At 40.1% G+C, this 15,659-nt stretch overlaps 1 protein-coding gene across 3 annotated transcripts in view; it reads right to left on the reverse strand.

The window, feature by feature from the left end:
* Positions 1-15,659, reverse strand: part of ryk (receptor like tyrosine kinase) — a 127,218-nt gene that overhangs the window by 22,150 nt on the left and 89,409 nt on the right. For all 3 annotated transcript variants that reach the window (XM_041264075.1, XM_041264073.1, XM_041264074.1), the window contains one exon: positions 13,539-13,625. In XM_041264075.1, the coding sequence (XP_041120009.1) occupies positions 13,539-13,625 (87 nt within the window). The remainder of the gene's footprint in view (positions 1-13,538; positions 13,626-15,659) is intronic.

Here is a 15,659-nt window from a genome sequence, read left to right on the forward strand (position 1 = left end):
ACGTTACAGTAATCTTTATATCCCTATTAGCTCTATTCAATCATTTTACAGGAATAATCTTTATACCCCTATTACCTCTATTCAATCACACGTTCCTGATTGCACTAACCAGCTCTTGGCTTTATTTAATTTTAGATCTGCCTAATAAAGCTCCTCTAATCAATGTTTTCAATCTGGATTATAATATTGATATTTTCTCTTTCAGTGAAACTTAGCTTGGACCTGATGTTTCCTTGATTGAGGCTTCTCCTCCACATTATTCTCTTACAGAAAGCACGCTCTACTAGGCAGGCTAGACTTGCCAATACCTTCCGTACTGAACATCGAATCAAAAACGTTAGGTTATTACCATAACCCTGGTTCCCTGAAAAGAGAATGACAACCATTACCCTTTGAGGTCGTGTCCCCAGCTCTGTTTTTGAAAGAAAATGGCGATGGGCTACTGTGAGGAGCCCCTCTTCAGCAGGAGGTGGGTGGGACTGCCCCCTTACAGCAGGGCCCTGTTAGGGCAGCTTTTGTATATATGCTCAGTGATTGATGGGTCAGAGAGGCTCTTCCCATTCGGTAATGGTGGTCATTCTCTTTTCAGGGAACCAGGGTTATGGTAATAACCTAACGTTGCCTTTCAATTTGAATGACAACCATTACTGAATGGGAAAGGTGTACCAAAGCTGTCGTGGCTCCAGATTACCAACAGTACAGCTCCACGGCCTAAGAGCATGCCGCCTGCAAAACTTTAGAGCCCAGAGAGGGTCCTTGTTCAGTTTGTCACACCAAAGCAGTAAAAACGCACAAATGTCTGACTACCTGTCCATATAGCAGCATTGCATAACTCATCTAAGGAGGCGCCATGAAGGAAAGCCCACGAAGTTGCTTGGCCCCTGGTAGAATGGGCTGTCCTGTTCATATGCCAAGTGTATCGCATCTGTCACCCAGTGCGCTAGACGTTGCTTCGATAGGGCCTGACCTCTACAGCGGGACCCGTAGCAGACAAACAGCTGGTTGGACTGTCTCCAGGACGCTGTCCTATCCAACTAACAGCACAGAGCCTGAACTGGGCATAGCGTATGTTGCTGCTCGGGCCGACAGCAATGCCGATGCGTAAGCTTTTGTGAGCATCGCATCTGTCGATCTGCAAGGCTTGGACGGACAGGTTGGTGAAGGTGGAACCTTGCATCAAAACCGTGACCGTGTCCCCAATAGTGGGGAATACGCCTAGGCCCGCTCCTTTGGCTCCTGCAGTAAGAAGTAGAGACTCTGCTGTTCTGGAGACTGAGGGTGCAGCCGTTGGGTTGCTCAATGAGCAGCCTGCAGACTTTTTTTTTTAATTTTTTTTAAACGCAATTCACCGGTGCTGAATCAGTCAGTGCCGGGATCGGCGCAGAGATGCACGCGGTCAGTGCCGATGTCGATGCCGACATGTAGCACGGTCGGTGCCGGGCTGTAGACGGCCTCGAAGCTATTCCCAGGTGCCGAATCGGTATGACCAATGCTGTGGACCACTCCATTTTATTGAATCGTCTTGAAAGGGAGGTGTCCTGTCTGGACTGAAATGCACTTTTCTCTAGTATGCCAAAACATGTGGTGTCTCGCTTACAGCTTATTCAGAACACTACTGCTGCAATTCTGAAAAAGTTAACATATTACCCAAGGCCTCATTGCACTGTTTCCCTGTGCAGTTTAGAATGTAGTTTAAGATGTTAAGGCCCTGAATGCATTAGCACCCAGATACTTACAGGAGCTGTTCACCCTGTATACACCTAACTGCGCTCTTAGATGACAGGATGCAGGGCTGCTGCTTATTCCAGCATAAATAGGATTTTACAATCAAAACTGCATTTTTTTTTTGTCCTTTTTTAAATCCTAATTTTATAAAATGTGTGTTTTAGATTTGTAAGTGTTCTATTTCTACAAACTAGCCTTTTCTAATTAAAACCACATTTGTATATTTTTTAAATTTCAGTTTTTATCAAATTTTGCATTAGATTTTTTTAATTTAATGGTTCAACTGTTATTAGGCGTCCAAGCCAGAATGATTTTTTTTCCCCCCTCGTTTTTTTCAAAAAATCTCTAAAATCAGCACCGTTGCACAGAAACTCACGAAACTTGGTAGGGTGGTAGGCACCTAACGGAAGTTGTGTCAGAGTGAAAATGAAGGTCATAGGTCACTTGGTCCGGCGGCCATATTGGATATTTTGAGAATTTTGGACAATTTCAAAAAATCTTCCTCAAACCAGTTTACAGCAAAGATCTAAAACTTGGTGGACACACCCCCATCATGGCCTAGATTTACAGTTGTTCAAGAGAAGTCGATCAGTCACATCGTTTGGCAGCCAACCAAATATTAAAAACTACTTCTTCTCAAAAACGTCTTATGGTAGAGATTTAGGTTTGTTCAACAAGTCGATTGGTCACACTGTTTGGCAGCCATATTGGATTTGTCAAATATTCAAACACCGCCTTCTCTGAAACTGTTATACCAACTGAAGCCAAACTTTGCATACATAGCCTTGGAAAAGCTGTTTATCATATACGCTCTATTAAAAAATTTACTTGACCATGACCTTTGACCTCTCAAGGAAAAATGTAAAACCACCGTATAACTCATTACAGACTGCTGATAGGGTCATGGTTAATATGCAACACAGATAGGAACAAGAATACCTTGGAAGCCGTTAAGTTGCTTACAACTTCTAGTTACTTATTTATTGCCTGTCTGTGTTGAAGCATTTTGGGATCCTTGTGATGAAAGGAACTATAGCAATGTGACTTGTTGTGGTGTCTGTTAATTGTCCTTGGGGCTCTGAGCTGTAGCCGTTGCTGAGGTCACTTCTCCAGCAGGCAGTGACCCAGTGACAGACAATGATAAGAGATTCCAGCTGCCTAAAACAAGGTGAAACACAATGGACTAGCAGTCTCTGCAGCACAGTAAGAGTATGAAGAATTACTGAATTCAAACCACTGTAACAGTAATCCATACTAGCTGTGAACAGTCCAGGTACAGTAAGAGCAGGAATGTGTTTGCAGATTTAAGGCATATTTTAGTTTTTTTGCGTGGCTGCAGTAACCGCTTGTGCCAGATTGAGGTATGACAGGATGCTGATCCTTTAGTGAGGTGGCTTAAGGAAGGAAATGGCCAGAAACGTTACACACTGGACAAAAGCACTTTTTTTCTTTTGAAGGGTGCTATATCTACTGGGATTTAAAAAATTATAAGCTCCAAAAGTATTGTGACATTGGAAGGGCTGAACACAGTTACAAAATTTCCCAATAAACCGCAATTCTGGTTGTACAATACCTTCTGTAATGCTGCCAACATATTTTTATTGATTAGAAATACAGTATCAACATTAATTTTGTACTTAAGATATAACAGCAATGTTATTTGATAAATACAACCGGCAAGTCGTTTAAGAAATACTTCTGCATAAACTTTCGGTGCTTCTGTTTACTGTACCAGGATATCTACCTTTTTATTATATTAAACCTATGCTTTGTTTTCCTTTGTATAACTTCTAGATGGTCTAGGTGTTTGCAGCTGCCAAGATTCAGATGGTCAGTATGGACCGGACAGTCTGTATTTACAAGAAAAATTCAAGAGTGTTTGTGTTGTCCATGAAATTGGCGAGGTCACGATGCTCTAAGTCTGCAAGGACTCCCTCGAGAATGTTGAAGAATTCAAAAAGCTGTATGCGTTGCCAGTGGATGTGGACTTTGGGTCAGAAGGAACTGCGGAAAAATTTCTGGATAAAATTGCCTCATGGCATCGTTCTTTCAGAACAGAAAATGAACAACAAGTGGTCAAGATGGCTGTCTCTTCTGTGAAAGAACCACTCCTGGTAAGCTTCATGAATTTAACATTCTGTGATGATCAATCCCTTAGGCAGATGGCTACAGACATGAAAGGATGAAAACATCCTTGCTAGAACAGATGGTCACTTGATTGCTTCAGAAGGCAAGTACCATCTTGCTTGTCTGACAGTACAGAAATCGTTGTGTCCATTTATGACAAAGCGAAACCCCTCCAAATAAAGAAGGAGAGAGAGGTAAAGCTACAGATTTCACGGAGTGAGTGTGCCATGTTGAGTATTCAGTAGAAGTGGGAACTTACATCTTTAAACTAGTGGATCTCCATCAGTTGTATCAAAGGTCAACAAAGATATTTCTGTCAATAAAACCGCTTCAAAACAAAACTTCTCAAACACTTTTCTGTCATGGATTTGCAGGAGTAGTCAGATGGCAAGAATACCATTCTTGTCTTTTCAGATGGCATGCAGCAGAAGGTTAACCCTTAGCAGTCCATTTATTCAGAGCCTGTCAGGCATGTCCGGTCCAATTTATTTTCACATGCGGTGTTCAAAAGTATTCCCCCCCCAGCAAAACAGGTTTAAAAGGCACTGCATGTCAACTGGACACTCAGTACTGCATCTCCAGCCAAGCCCCACCCCTTGTTCGCTGTATTTATCACATACTTCTTCATAGTCGTGCATACTTATAAATCATCTCCTGATCACTCGTTTTATCACCAAACTCCTCAATAATGCGATCCAAATCATTATTTTATTACTATAACATCTCAAAAAGCTTGGCAATGTCTGATATTCTTTGAGTGCTCGATGCAGAGGCAGCTATCGTCTTTGTTTGTGTCCGTGTTATCTCTGTGGTGCAGGGACTATGTGTATTGCTCAGATCCGCCCTTTTTTTATGGCTTCTCTCGGCTCCTATCGGTCTTACCTCGGCCACTGAAAGGTTTTCTCTCCTTTTTCCGGAGGAAAAACGACTACAGACCTCTGCTTGACATCTTTTTGATGTCGGACAGGAAAGGGAAAATTGTAATGTCGGACCAGTCTGACATAGGACTGCAATGGGTTAAGTTAATTTTAAAGGAAGTTATGGAAGATAGGGCAGCCTGAGCTGATCAATGTGGGAGAGAAAGGGTTGCCATGCTTTGTAAAATGTAGCAGTTGATCCCGAGTGTGAACTTTATTTTTTCTAATTTAAGGAATTGCATAAGATCTCTAATCCAGTGAACATGAGGGTGGGGCAGCTTGCTTCCAAACAAATAGAATGAGGCGTCTAGCCAATAAAGTTGCAAATGTTGCCCAGATAGAGGGACATTGCCAGGTACTACCCCGAAAAGTGCAATTGGTGGGGAGGGGTCAATACGCACTTGTAAGGTCTGAGAAAGGGTCTCAAACACAACCCTAACTCTAACTCCAGAAAGGAGTCAACCCGGGACCGGACAAGAACATATGAATAAGAAAAGCAGGAGCTAGTTTGGATCTGTCACAGGCTGGATCCAGTTCAGGGTAAACCCTGGCCAACATGACTTTTGACAAGTGGAGATGACGTAAAATCTTGAATTGAATCAGCCTGTTTTTCGAGCACAGGCAGTCGAGGAATGCACACGAGCAAGAATGGATTCCCAGATATCCTCTGTAAAACGCTCTCCTATATCTTGTTCCCACAAGGTTTTAAGAGTTGATAGGGAGGCAATGCAGAGACAGTAAAATATTATACATTTTAGATATAGCTCCTCCTAACTCCTACCATCTGGGTGGATATCCAGTAAGGAATCAACAGTGGATTTGAGAGATTGTAGAGAAAATTGAGGCAGTTTATTACTAGGTAAGGCCATAACCCCTGTTGGTTTTGTTCTCTGGAGGAAATCCTTGTGGATTAGGGGACATTTTTTACTCCAAATGAATGAGGAATTTTTGGTGAAAAAAAACAAAGGTATATTGAAAGAGAAAGAGTGATTTAACCTCTTAAACCCCCAGCCTCCCACAGGCAATTGCCACCTGGAGGGCTATGGCCGTAAATAAATCATATTATCTTCCAAAGTATAGACAGCACAGGCATGGTTCAGGGCTTGAATTCAAGGTAACCCCCTGGCCATTAGGACTCGATTTGATACAAGTCTTACTCAGTACCACACTGGATGGAGATATCCAGAAAAAAATAAAAAACGCTATTCATTTGTTTATATTCTATAGTCATTTTTTCACCTTGTATCACATGTGCATACCAGTGCTTCCCCAGCATGTCTACTACACTGGACAAAAATTTGAACTGACTGAATAAAGGGATCAAATTCTACATGAGTTTTTACAAAGCTAGGCCCAAGGGTCCCCAAACCTCTCCAAAAATGAATATTGTGTAAATCTTTATGGCCAGTCATACACTAGTTTCTTGAGCAAGTTCTAAAAGGGAGGTTACCTTCTGGCACCTCACATGCTATACATTGCCACATAAATTAGATTTTGTAATCCTTTTTTACTTATTTGTCCAATATTTCATTCAAAAGGTGGCCTTTTTGGAGAGCTTTGGGGTGCCCAAAATTTATCCATGATGAGTATGCATGACAAATACTCTTAGTTCAGGAGAATGTTGCTACTGAGATTTTTTTGTAGCTCTGAATTTTCAGTACCTGACTATATTTTTGTTACTCACTTGCTTGAAAGTATGTAAATGTCAAGAAGCAAAATAATGAGGTTTTTTTTCTCAAAATAAAGTGGTTACACTCATTCAAGCACTGCTGACACGTGAACATATGTTGATTATTGGATAAAGGCTTCTGCTAAATGTCTATAATAATAATAATAATAAGATTGCAGACACCTTTGCTGCTCTAAATCAGGCTGCCAGACTGAAAACACCTCAGTTCCTTTCATCTTTACTTTGATTGACATGTGGCAAACAAAAAAACTGAGTGAGCGATTGTTGGAGCAGACAGGCAGCTTATCTTGAAAGGCTACACTACCTACACTGTCTCTAAGTGAAATATAAAAAAAGTTTGCTAAACACTCCCATGCAATAATCTAAATCAATAATAAAGACAGCCAGGAAGCAACAATTACTTCTTGCAACTTGTATTGCATCGTAAAGATCAGGGACCGTATACAGCAGCACAGCACAGATGAGACATGGTGTTGCTCTTTACCATGCAATAAAGTTATTTTAAAAAATGTTATTTTTATGTGCCCCTTGAGAGTCAAATGGTTGCATTTTCTAATAACATTTACAGTAAAAATGAATGTTGAAAATTACGCATAGGAAAACTGTAGGAAAACAACATTTTTGATATTGAGTCAGTTTTTTTTGCTGTTTTGCTTTTGAAATAATATTACAGATGATTTTTTAAATATAATGTGCAATTGCAGTACCGATGTTCCGCCCGCGGAACAGGGGGGCATAAGAGGTTAAGGAGTGTGTTCATCTTGACAGTTAATGCAGCCAGCCAGTGACATAGGAAGAGTGGACCAATGAAGGAAGTCTTGTTTAATGCGCTCTAGTAGGGGAGTAAAATTAGATTTAAAGTGCTTATTGTATGAATAGGTAACTGAAATACCCTGGTAGGTGAAGCTATTGAGTGCAATTTAGAAGGGCAAATTATCAAGGGGTCACCGGTGGGCTGCCACATCAATAGAGAAGAGTTCCCTCGAGTAAATTGAGTTTATTCTCAGAAAAACTACTAAATTGTTAAAATATAGCTAAGGCGTGGGGGAGAGAGGATATGAGATCAGAAATATATAAAAGAGGATCATCTGCATATAGAGATACCTTCTGCTCTTGACCCCCTTGAATTATAACCCGCACCTCTCGACTTTCAAGCAGAAACAATGAAAGGCAGTGAATGGCAATTGTAAAGAGGAGAGGTGAGAGAGGGCAACCCTGTCTTGTACCTCGTGGAAAGGGAAGTATTTAGAATGTATGTTGTTTGTGCAAACTGAGGCTGATGGGGAGGACTACAACAGCTTGATCCAAGAAATAAAATTGTGACCAAAGCCAAACCTGTGTAGTGTAATGAATAAGTAATCACACTCAACACAAGCAAGTGTCTTCTCCGCATCAAGTGAAACAGAGACCTCCGGCAAGGGGAAGCAGGAGTATATATTATACTGAACAAAATCTGAATGTCTACCCTGCACAAACCCTGTCTGGTCAGAGCAGATTATGAGAGGGAGAATGGATTCAAGACTGTGCGCTAGGGTCTTAGCAAAAATTCTACATTAAAAGGAGAGATATAGGGCAGTAGAGGCCAAACACATCTGAGTGCTCGAAACGTACACTCTTATTTAAAATCACCTGTACGTAAGTATATTTATAAAGTCATAAACACAAACAAAAAAAAAATGCACAAAATGTAAGTTGTTCATACCTGCTGTTATTGACCAATTATACCGCAGCACAATGTACTGTATTACAAAAATAAATAAAAAGGAAGGGATTGAAAGAGTCTGGAGTTTACCACTCTACTATTAAGTATTCAACCCTGGTGCTGGGCAGTGTCGGATAGATTAGGAAGACTATTTCTTGCACAAAAATCCATTGTAGTTTGTGGAGTGTTAAAAATCTTATCAGTGCTGTTGAAGGAGACTCAGGAGGCGAGCTGGGTGCAAAAGGCCATATCACACCTTTGTTTGATGGAACAGTGTCTTAATTTCATTAAATGCAGCTCTGCGCTGAAATTGGGGAAAATATACACTCTCTTCCAACAGAAAATAAGCTTTTCCTTTTCTCTTGCCAAACACAGAATCTGCTCTTTAACCTGAAAATAATGCACCCTCAGAATGAAAGGCCTTGGGCGCTCCCCCTCTTGGTTTCGGAGCTGAAGAACGGTGTGCAGGATCCAGTGTGGGCGGTGAATCCAGGACTCTCTCTCCAAAAAGCTCTTGAAAGAAGTTCCCATTAACCCATCTGCTAGAACTGCCATTCTTTCTCTTTTTTCTGAGAAGGCCGACACCCCAGCAATGATTAACCCTTTGCTGTCTTATGTTGGACCAGATCACACATTACAACTTTCCCTTTCCAACTTTGGCAAGCTCCGCACAGGAACAAAGTCAGATTTGCTGCGCCTTCTGGAAACCAGTGACCAACCTGAACCTCCTAGTAAATTTGACAGCAAGATCTTTGATAGTGCAAACATTGTACACAGTTTACCCACATCTTCTGTCTCCACCTTTAAGGATTTCGTAGAAAAGGTATTTCATCGATTTGTGTGCCGGAAACTACAGACTGATCAGAGACTGGATTTGATCTGGGATAAGTGTTTCCCAAGCAGCATCAAAGAATCAACTCGACAGAAGAGGAGCAACTGTGTGCTGAGGAAGGTGGCACCTCAAACTAAGATGCCAGTTAACTGGAAATACTTCCTCCGGGATTCTACCAACGGTAACTCTTTTTATAGTCTTAATATGCAAGTTATTGGTAATGGGTCTTTTTTGTATATAGGTTTGTATCTCCAAAGGTAGCAGTAAGTCCATGAGGGAATGTACACATGAAGAGGCAGATACCAGAATCGTGGTCCATCTTCACCACTCGCTAGAAAACGGGCAGCAGCAAAATTCTCATCCACACAGTAGACAGAGATGTCACTGTCATTTTAAATTGGCCAGATGCTGTCTTCGTATCCCATAATGGGCCTGTGGGTTGTGTTAGGGATAGGCAAAGGTTTCTACCATTACTATATCAACACCATCTGCTAGAAGCTAGGAAAGGAGAGATCTCGTGCTCTTCCTCTTTACCGTGACTTCAGCAGATGTGATACGTCTTTCTTCTTTAATAATGGGAAAAAGAGTTCATGAATGGCTCACAGTAGTCATCTACGACAAAACCAGCAACTTGGCCACAGCCAATGGGGCACACAGGGAGCTATTCTGCAATAAGAGGGAGAGCCTAGAAAACATTCCTCCTACACGGGTAAAGGGTTGAAATGGAATATTCCAGTGTTCTGTATAACTGACAGGCATAATCTCATTATTTTGTTTCTGTTTCTAAATATTACACTTCTTTGTCTCTTAGGAAGCCCTGCTGCAACATCTTACGAGAGTGTCCTATCAGGGAGGCATTTGGACTACAAGTACCGAACCTCAGGCCAAGGTTCCAATGCCAGAAGGATGGGGGTGGATAATGGAGGACAACCACTGGCGGCCAATCTGGATGACTCTTCCTGAAGCAGCTAAAGTTTGCAATGAGCTGATCAAATTAGGTTGCAAGTGTGAACGAGGTTCTCAAAGCTGCAAGTGCTACAAAGCCGGACTGCAGTGCATGCAACTTTGCAGCTGCAACTGCCAGAAATAGCTGGCTGCATAGTGTGAACTGAGCAAACACCATAACCACATTGTTATCTTTGAGTGTGGCACTGTGCCAAAATTAAAATTTCTTTAATTTTTGTTTATTATTTTAAGAAAAACATATGAAAGTTTTGATACTAGAAACCTGGTTTTGGCGTTGTTGATAAATGATTTTTGTACTATCACTATTTTTCAGCTCTTTTGGAGGTAATCCCCTCATTAAGATGACGTCATTATGACCCTGCTTTATCAATTTTTTCCCCAAAATGTGCTCACAGACCAACTATTTCAATTCTAACCCCTAAAGATCAGTATGGCATTTTAAATAATATTTATCTGTGTTTTGAGGTATCTTTGAAGCACTGACATCACAATGATGTCATGAAAGCCCCCTGCTCATCAGATTTTTTGGAGCTTATCATTTTCTAAATATTAGACCCCATGCGATGCTTTTGTCGAGCGAGTAACAGTCATTTCACTAAGCCACCAGACTACTTCCTTCACCGGTCAGTTCAGCTCATATAATTCCTGTGAGAACACAATGTGTTTATCTACTGATATAACCAGCTCCTCTCATTCCCAGTAGAGATAAGCTTTCACAATATGCTTATCCACAAAATTCTCATGAGAATGCAGGGAATGAAGGAGTAAGAATTCTCAGGGAATCTGCGCAGCAACACTGGTCCCTGGGGCAACCAGTCTCTAATGGGACAGAGTTGGATGCTTCAGCCGAATCTCCCCACCTGCACAGTCTGAAGAAAGCTGTGGGGCATTCGCAAGGTCCGACAACAGTGCGGCTTCACGTGCCCTTTCACAGCAATCATGACTCTTTCTAGCGGCTAAAGTGCAATTAAGAAAGCAGTCAGAATATGACATCTCTACTCAACATGAGTGTAACAAAGAACCCAGTTCAGTTTGCTTTTTCCATCTCGTTTTCCACTCCTACTATAAATATCACTAGACCATTAAAAATAAAAATACTTTGGAAACTGCAGGAGCGAGACAGAGCCAGGTCTGTTAACTATTGTATAAGTTACAGGAGCTGTCAAAATCCATCTTTTTGAGCTGCTTTGTAACAGACCATCAGAAATCTAAATCAAAATACCAGATGGATTAGGATCCTGGCAGAGTGCAGCTGACAGTGTGAATTCACCTTCCTGAAGCTTATGTGAAGTGAAGAGCAGAGTTGAAAACAAAGTCACTCAGTGGATCATGCACCCGACAAAGGCTACAAGAAAACATTGAATAAAGACATGTGCAATAACACTGTCTTATGGAAAAGCTGTAGAATGTGCCAGGCACACTTTTCTGAATCTGCACAGAATATTACACATAAGCTCTAGGTTTGAAATTGTCCATTAAAATAGAGTTAACAAAACAAATCCAATAAATCTGATCTAATACATATTACCATCACTTTGTAGATCTCATATGTACTTATATGTAAGATGCAATCATTATGTTAAAAGGTGTATTTGATTTCTAATGTTTTCTTTTTTTTTTTTTTTTTTTTTTTTAAACAATAAAACTGGTTCATGCCCTTGACTCTTTTCCATGCTAAACTTCTGGTTGAAGGAACACACAGGTTAGCTGCTTTTGGGAGTTAGAATTCTTGATGTAAAAACTACTCAGTTTTTTTTTTTTTTTTTTTTTCTTTAAAACAAAGACCAAGTGGATTTTTTTTTAATACATATTAAAAAAAAAAAAAAAAAAAAAAAAAAAAAAAATACCATTTATTTTCTGTAAAATACCTTGCTCCCAGAAGCGTGACGCATTGGCTCACATTCGCACACCAATCACAGCTCCTACTGTGACTGTTGACTCGGGTCCTTCCTGTGTCTACCCAAAGCTGATTGGAAGGGCAGCACTGAAGTATCAGCAAGAAGCCTTCGATATATTTTCTTTACAAACAGCCAGGTCCTTAAAATGCATTTCTCAGCAGTGCATGTCTTAAACACACTCAACAGGTACTCAGAGGTGTCAAGCAGAAAATAATCAACTTATTGAAGAATCAAGGCTTCAATGCTGCCAAACTGCAACCTTCAGTAAAAAGCATTCGCCCAACACTGGGAGCTGTGCAAGACTACTGGCTGCGAGGAGCCTGGCTGACATCTCTCAGGGTTCTGTCAGTCAGGTTGGATTAGGTGAATGGAGCACACAAGTTAAATTAACCCTTAAAAGGGCAGCTTTGTATGGGAATTTAATTACAGAGTGGTCCTAACTAATGTACTCCTCTTTATATTGACTCTGGATCATTCTCTGTCAAAACCATTGATGTGTTTTAAAAACAAGAAGAATACATTAGTTAAGATAACTACGGTATTTCATACTTATAATGTTGCTCTTAGAACCAAGGAGAATTACACCTGCAGGTATTCAGGTTAGAAAGAGCTAGTCCCGGTGGCCAGTCTGTGTTTCTACAGTTTGACACAGGTAATCTCACAGTGCCCCCTATGTTTGCTATTAAGCTGATTAAGGTCTGTGTTTCTTTTGAGCCAACCAGTAGACTGGGGTGACTGACAGCTGGATAGCCTAATTAAAACTTTTAATAAAACAGGAAGAATCAAACCAAGACAGTCGTACTACTACAGGGGTCAAAGGCTGCCCACAGATTAGCAATTGTTGTGTTTGATACCTCTAACTGCTATGGTGTCCAATGCTTAGAGATCTCATTAAAAACATCTAACTGAATTCTATTTTGCACTAAGATACTGAGACAGGATTTTGAAAAAGTATGTCAGTACTTTACACACCTCCACTAGAGCTATCTGTATGATGACAATTGAGATGACCTTGATGTATATCTACAGTATGTACAAAAGGGTATAGAATGAGAAATGGCAATGAATAGGTGGAGAATTGGATAACAGGCATGTACGGCCTACAGAACACATCACTGGGTAAGCAAATAAGGTGTTAGTATCATGGCAAAGTACGTACTGTATTAAATGACTGATATACATATTTTTTGTATTCGAGATACATGCAATATAGGTGTGACATACAGACAGATGGATGGATGTACAGACAGACACTTCCATGTATCCACACAAGCCAATATCACCAGTACCAGGGACACTACTACAGCTGATACCCCCAATACCAGAGATATTATTTATAGACCTGCACATCCTGGTAGATCATTAAAGAAAGCACACAGAAGTAGTGCAAAAAATAAACTAGTTCAGATCTTTATCAATGTCCTCATCCTCAAGAAAGGGCCTCTGTCATACCCTCTACCCAAGGTATGTACTGCACACAGGCTCGGAATGTCAACTGCACAGTTGCTCCTGAAAGATGTCTGGAAATGGCACACTCAGAGCTCCCAGCACAGTTCACGTTAATGAAGTCTATTCAATTGATCTGAACAGACAGGGGTACACTGAGGAATCTCACTTGCACAGTTAGATGTTGGATTTTCACAATAATTATTTTAATGAGGCCTGCCTGCCTAGCACTCACCTTTTACTGTTTTCACAAAGACTTGTTTTTCCTTGCTGGGATCTTTCTCGTCAACGAGAATGCCGTGGAAGATGCGTCCAAAAGTGCCTGTAAGAGAGAAGGAATTGCTAAATCCAGACCGAACCTGTTAGTATAGCGGACACTTTCAGCCTCAATAAGATGCCTGTACAGGCAGGTATATCTCACTGGTGCACACTAAAAACCATGCTAAAGGACTTCTATGTTAAAAGCAAGAGCAGGCTGTGTTAAGACAATTTATTCATATTGCTGTCTAGTTGTCTGACAACTAGTTCCAAATATCAAGAGATTTCAGCCAAAGAACAGCTAGGAATTCAAGGTTGCAAATAGGACTTCCATTTCTTTAATTAAACTGGATTCTGGAAATTCCTTCGATGAGCCAAAGTGCTTTGCCCTGCACAAGATAAACTCGTACCTTTTTTTTTTTTTTTTATGAAGCGTTCAAGTTTTACACAGTAATGACAAAATCTGGCAGAGAATATTGCATTATCCCAGTTTGTTTATTAAAAAAGCAGCAACTCCAAAAACGCACAATTGTTGCTGTTATTACTTAAAATATTTATAATAATAATTTTTTTATATATTTACAATGCCAATTCTCACTAAAGGAAGCATTCTCAGGGTTCTCCCCAGGAATTCTGTACAGCCGGGTGGCAGAACATTATAGCCGGGAGCACTTAACGGAAATGAACCTGCCTTACCTTAAATATATAATATGACAAAGAATTTGAATAACATGTTGTCTTTCATTGACTAGATCTGTTTGCTCTTTTATGTTCTCCATTTTCTTTTTCATTACTGTTTTTTATAATGGTAAATTACTGTGCTTATTTAAGCACTCTATGATTTGACTGGGTAAAGATATTAGAGTTCACAAAAAAAGGGTAACCTTTTCACTTGTTAATGCACATCTATTTTTGTTTTTCGCTGTTCTACATTTTTTTTTAAATGCAACTGTTCATTTTAAACTAGGGGTGGCATCTATGAAAATTGTATATCGATATCGTGCACGTATTTTGATTTCGATAACATTAATATTGAAGTCTTCCAAAACACAGAAAAATATAATAACACAATTGCAATATGAAACATACACAGACATATAGCTGTTAACAGATACTTGCATAAGAAAAGCGATAGCTTAAATTTAACCTAGTGGTGCTTTGCTTCACAATATCCCTGGAGAAAAATAAGGTTTGTTATATTGTTTTACTGTTCCATGCCATCATCAGCCACCTCAAAATCGAAATATTTCTATCCTTCACTGCGCAGGCCAGCCAATCCAGAAGTAATGTAATCTGCGTGGAAATGCACCACACGTCTAAAAGTATTAAGTACGGTGTCATGCTGAATGTTGCATTATTTTGAGACGTGTTTTGATGTTTTAAAAGTACATCTCATTTATAATACCGAAAGTTCACATTTTAAAAATAATTACTAATAGTGTAAGTAATCACATGGAAAAAATGCAATGAACCATGATGACTCATGCATACATCTCACAATAATCCCAATAGTGCTTAATGCAGCATGCAAATAGCATTCGGTACCTTGTGACCACGTTCTGAATGGAAGAAAAAAAAAAAAAAAATATACATATAAATTATTTAAGTCTATGTTCCTGTTTTTTTGTGGCGTTTGTTTTTAGGTGTGTATCCCTAAAAAAGATGGTCCCGTTTCTTAATTAGTTGATGCGCGCACTTTCTGAAAACAGGATAAAGTTTCCGGTAAGGGATTGGCTGGTGAGAGGAAACGGGTGAAGAAAGTGGAGTATATGAGAGAGGGCACACAGGTTGAAGAGGTCGAACAGGGTAAAGAGGTACCGTGTGCAAGTCATTTCAATGCAATTAATAATGTAAATTTATGGAAATGTATTTAAATTGTTTCCCCTAATTCCACGAGGGAGGTGCTTGATATGAAAACCATATGCACTTAAAGGTTTTAACTTTACCAAGTGCCTCTGTGCGTGTCAAGTGTACCGCTTATTGAAACCAGGCAGTATCATAGAACTAGCAGAAGAGCTGCACAGGAAGGCGAGGAATCAGGGAGAGAATATTTCGGACCAGGCAGACATTACTAGAGCTGTGTGAGGAGGAGGTAATA

This window comes from Polyodon spathula, chromosome 11 (assembly GCF_017654505.1).
Source record: "Polyodon spathula isolate WHYD16114869_AA chromosome 11, ASM1765450v1, whole genome shotgun sequence".
Classification (NCBI taxonomy): Eukaryota; Metazoa; Chordata; class Actinopteri; order Acipenseriformes; family Polyodontidae; genus Polyodon; species Polyodon spathula.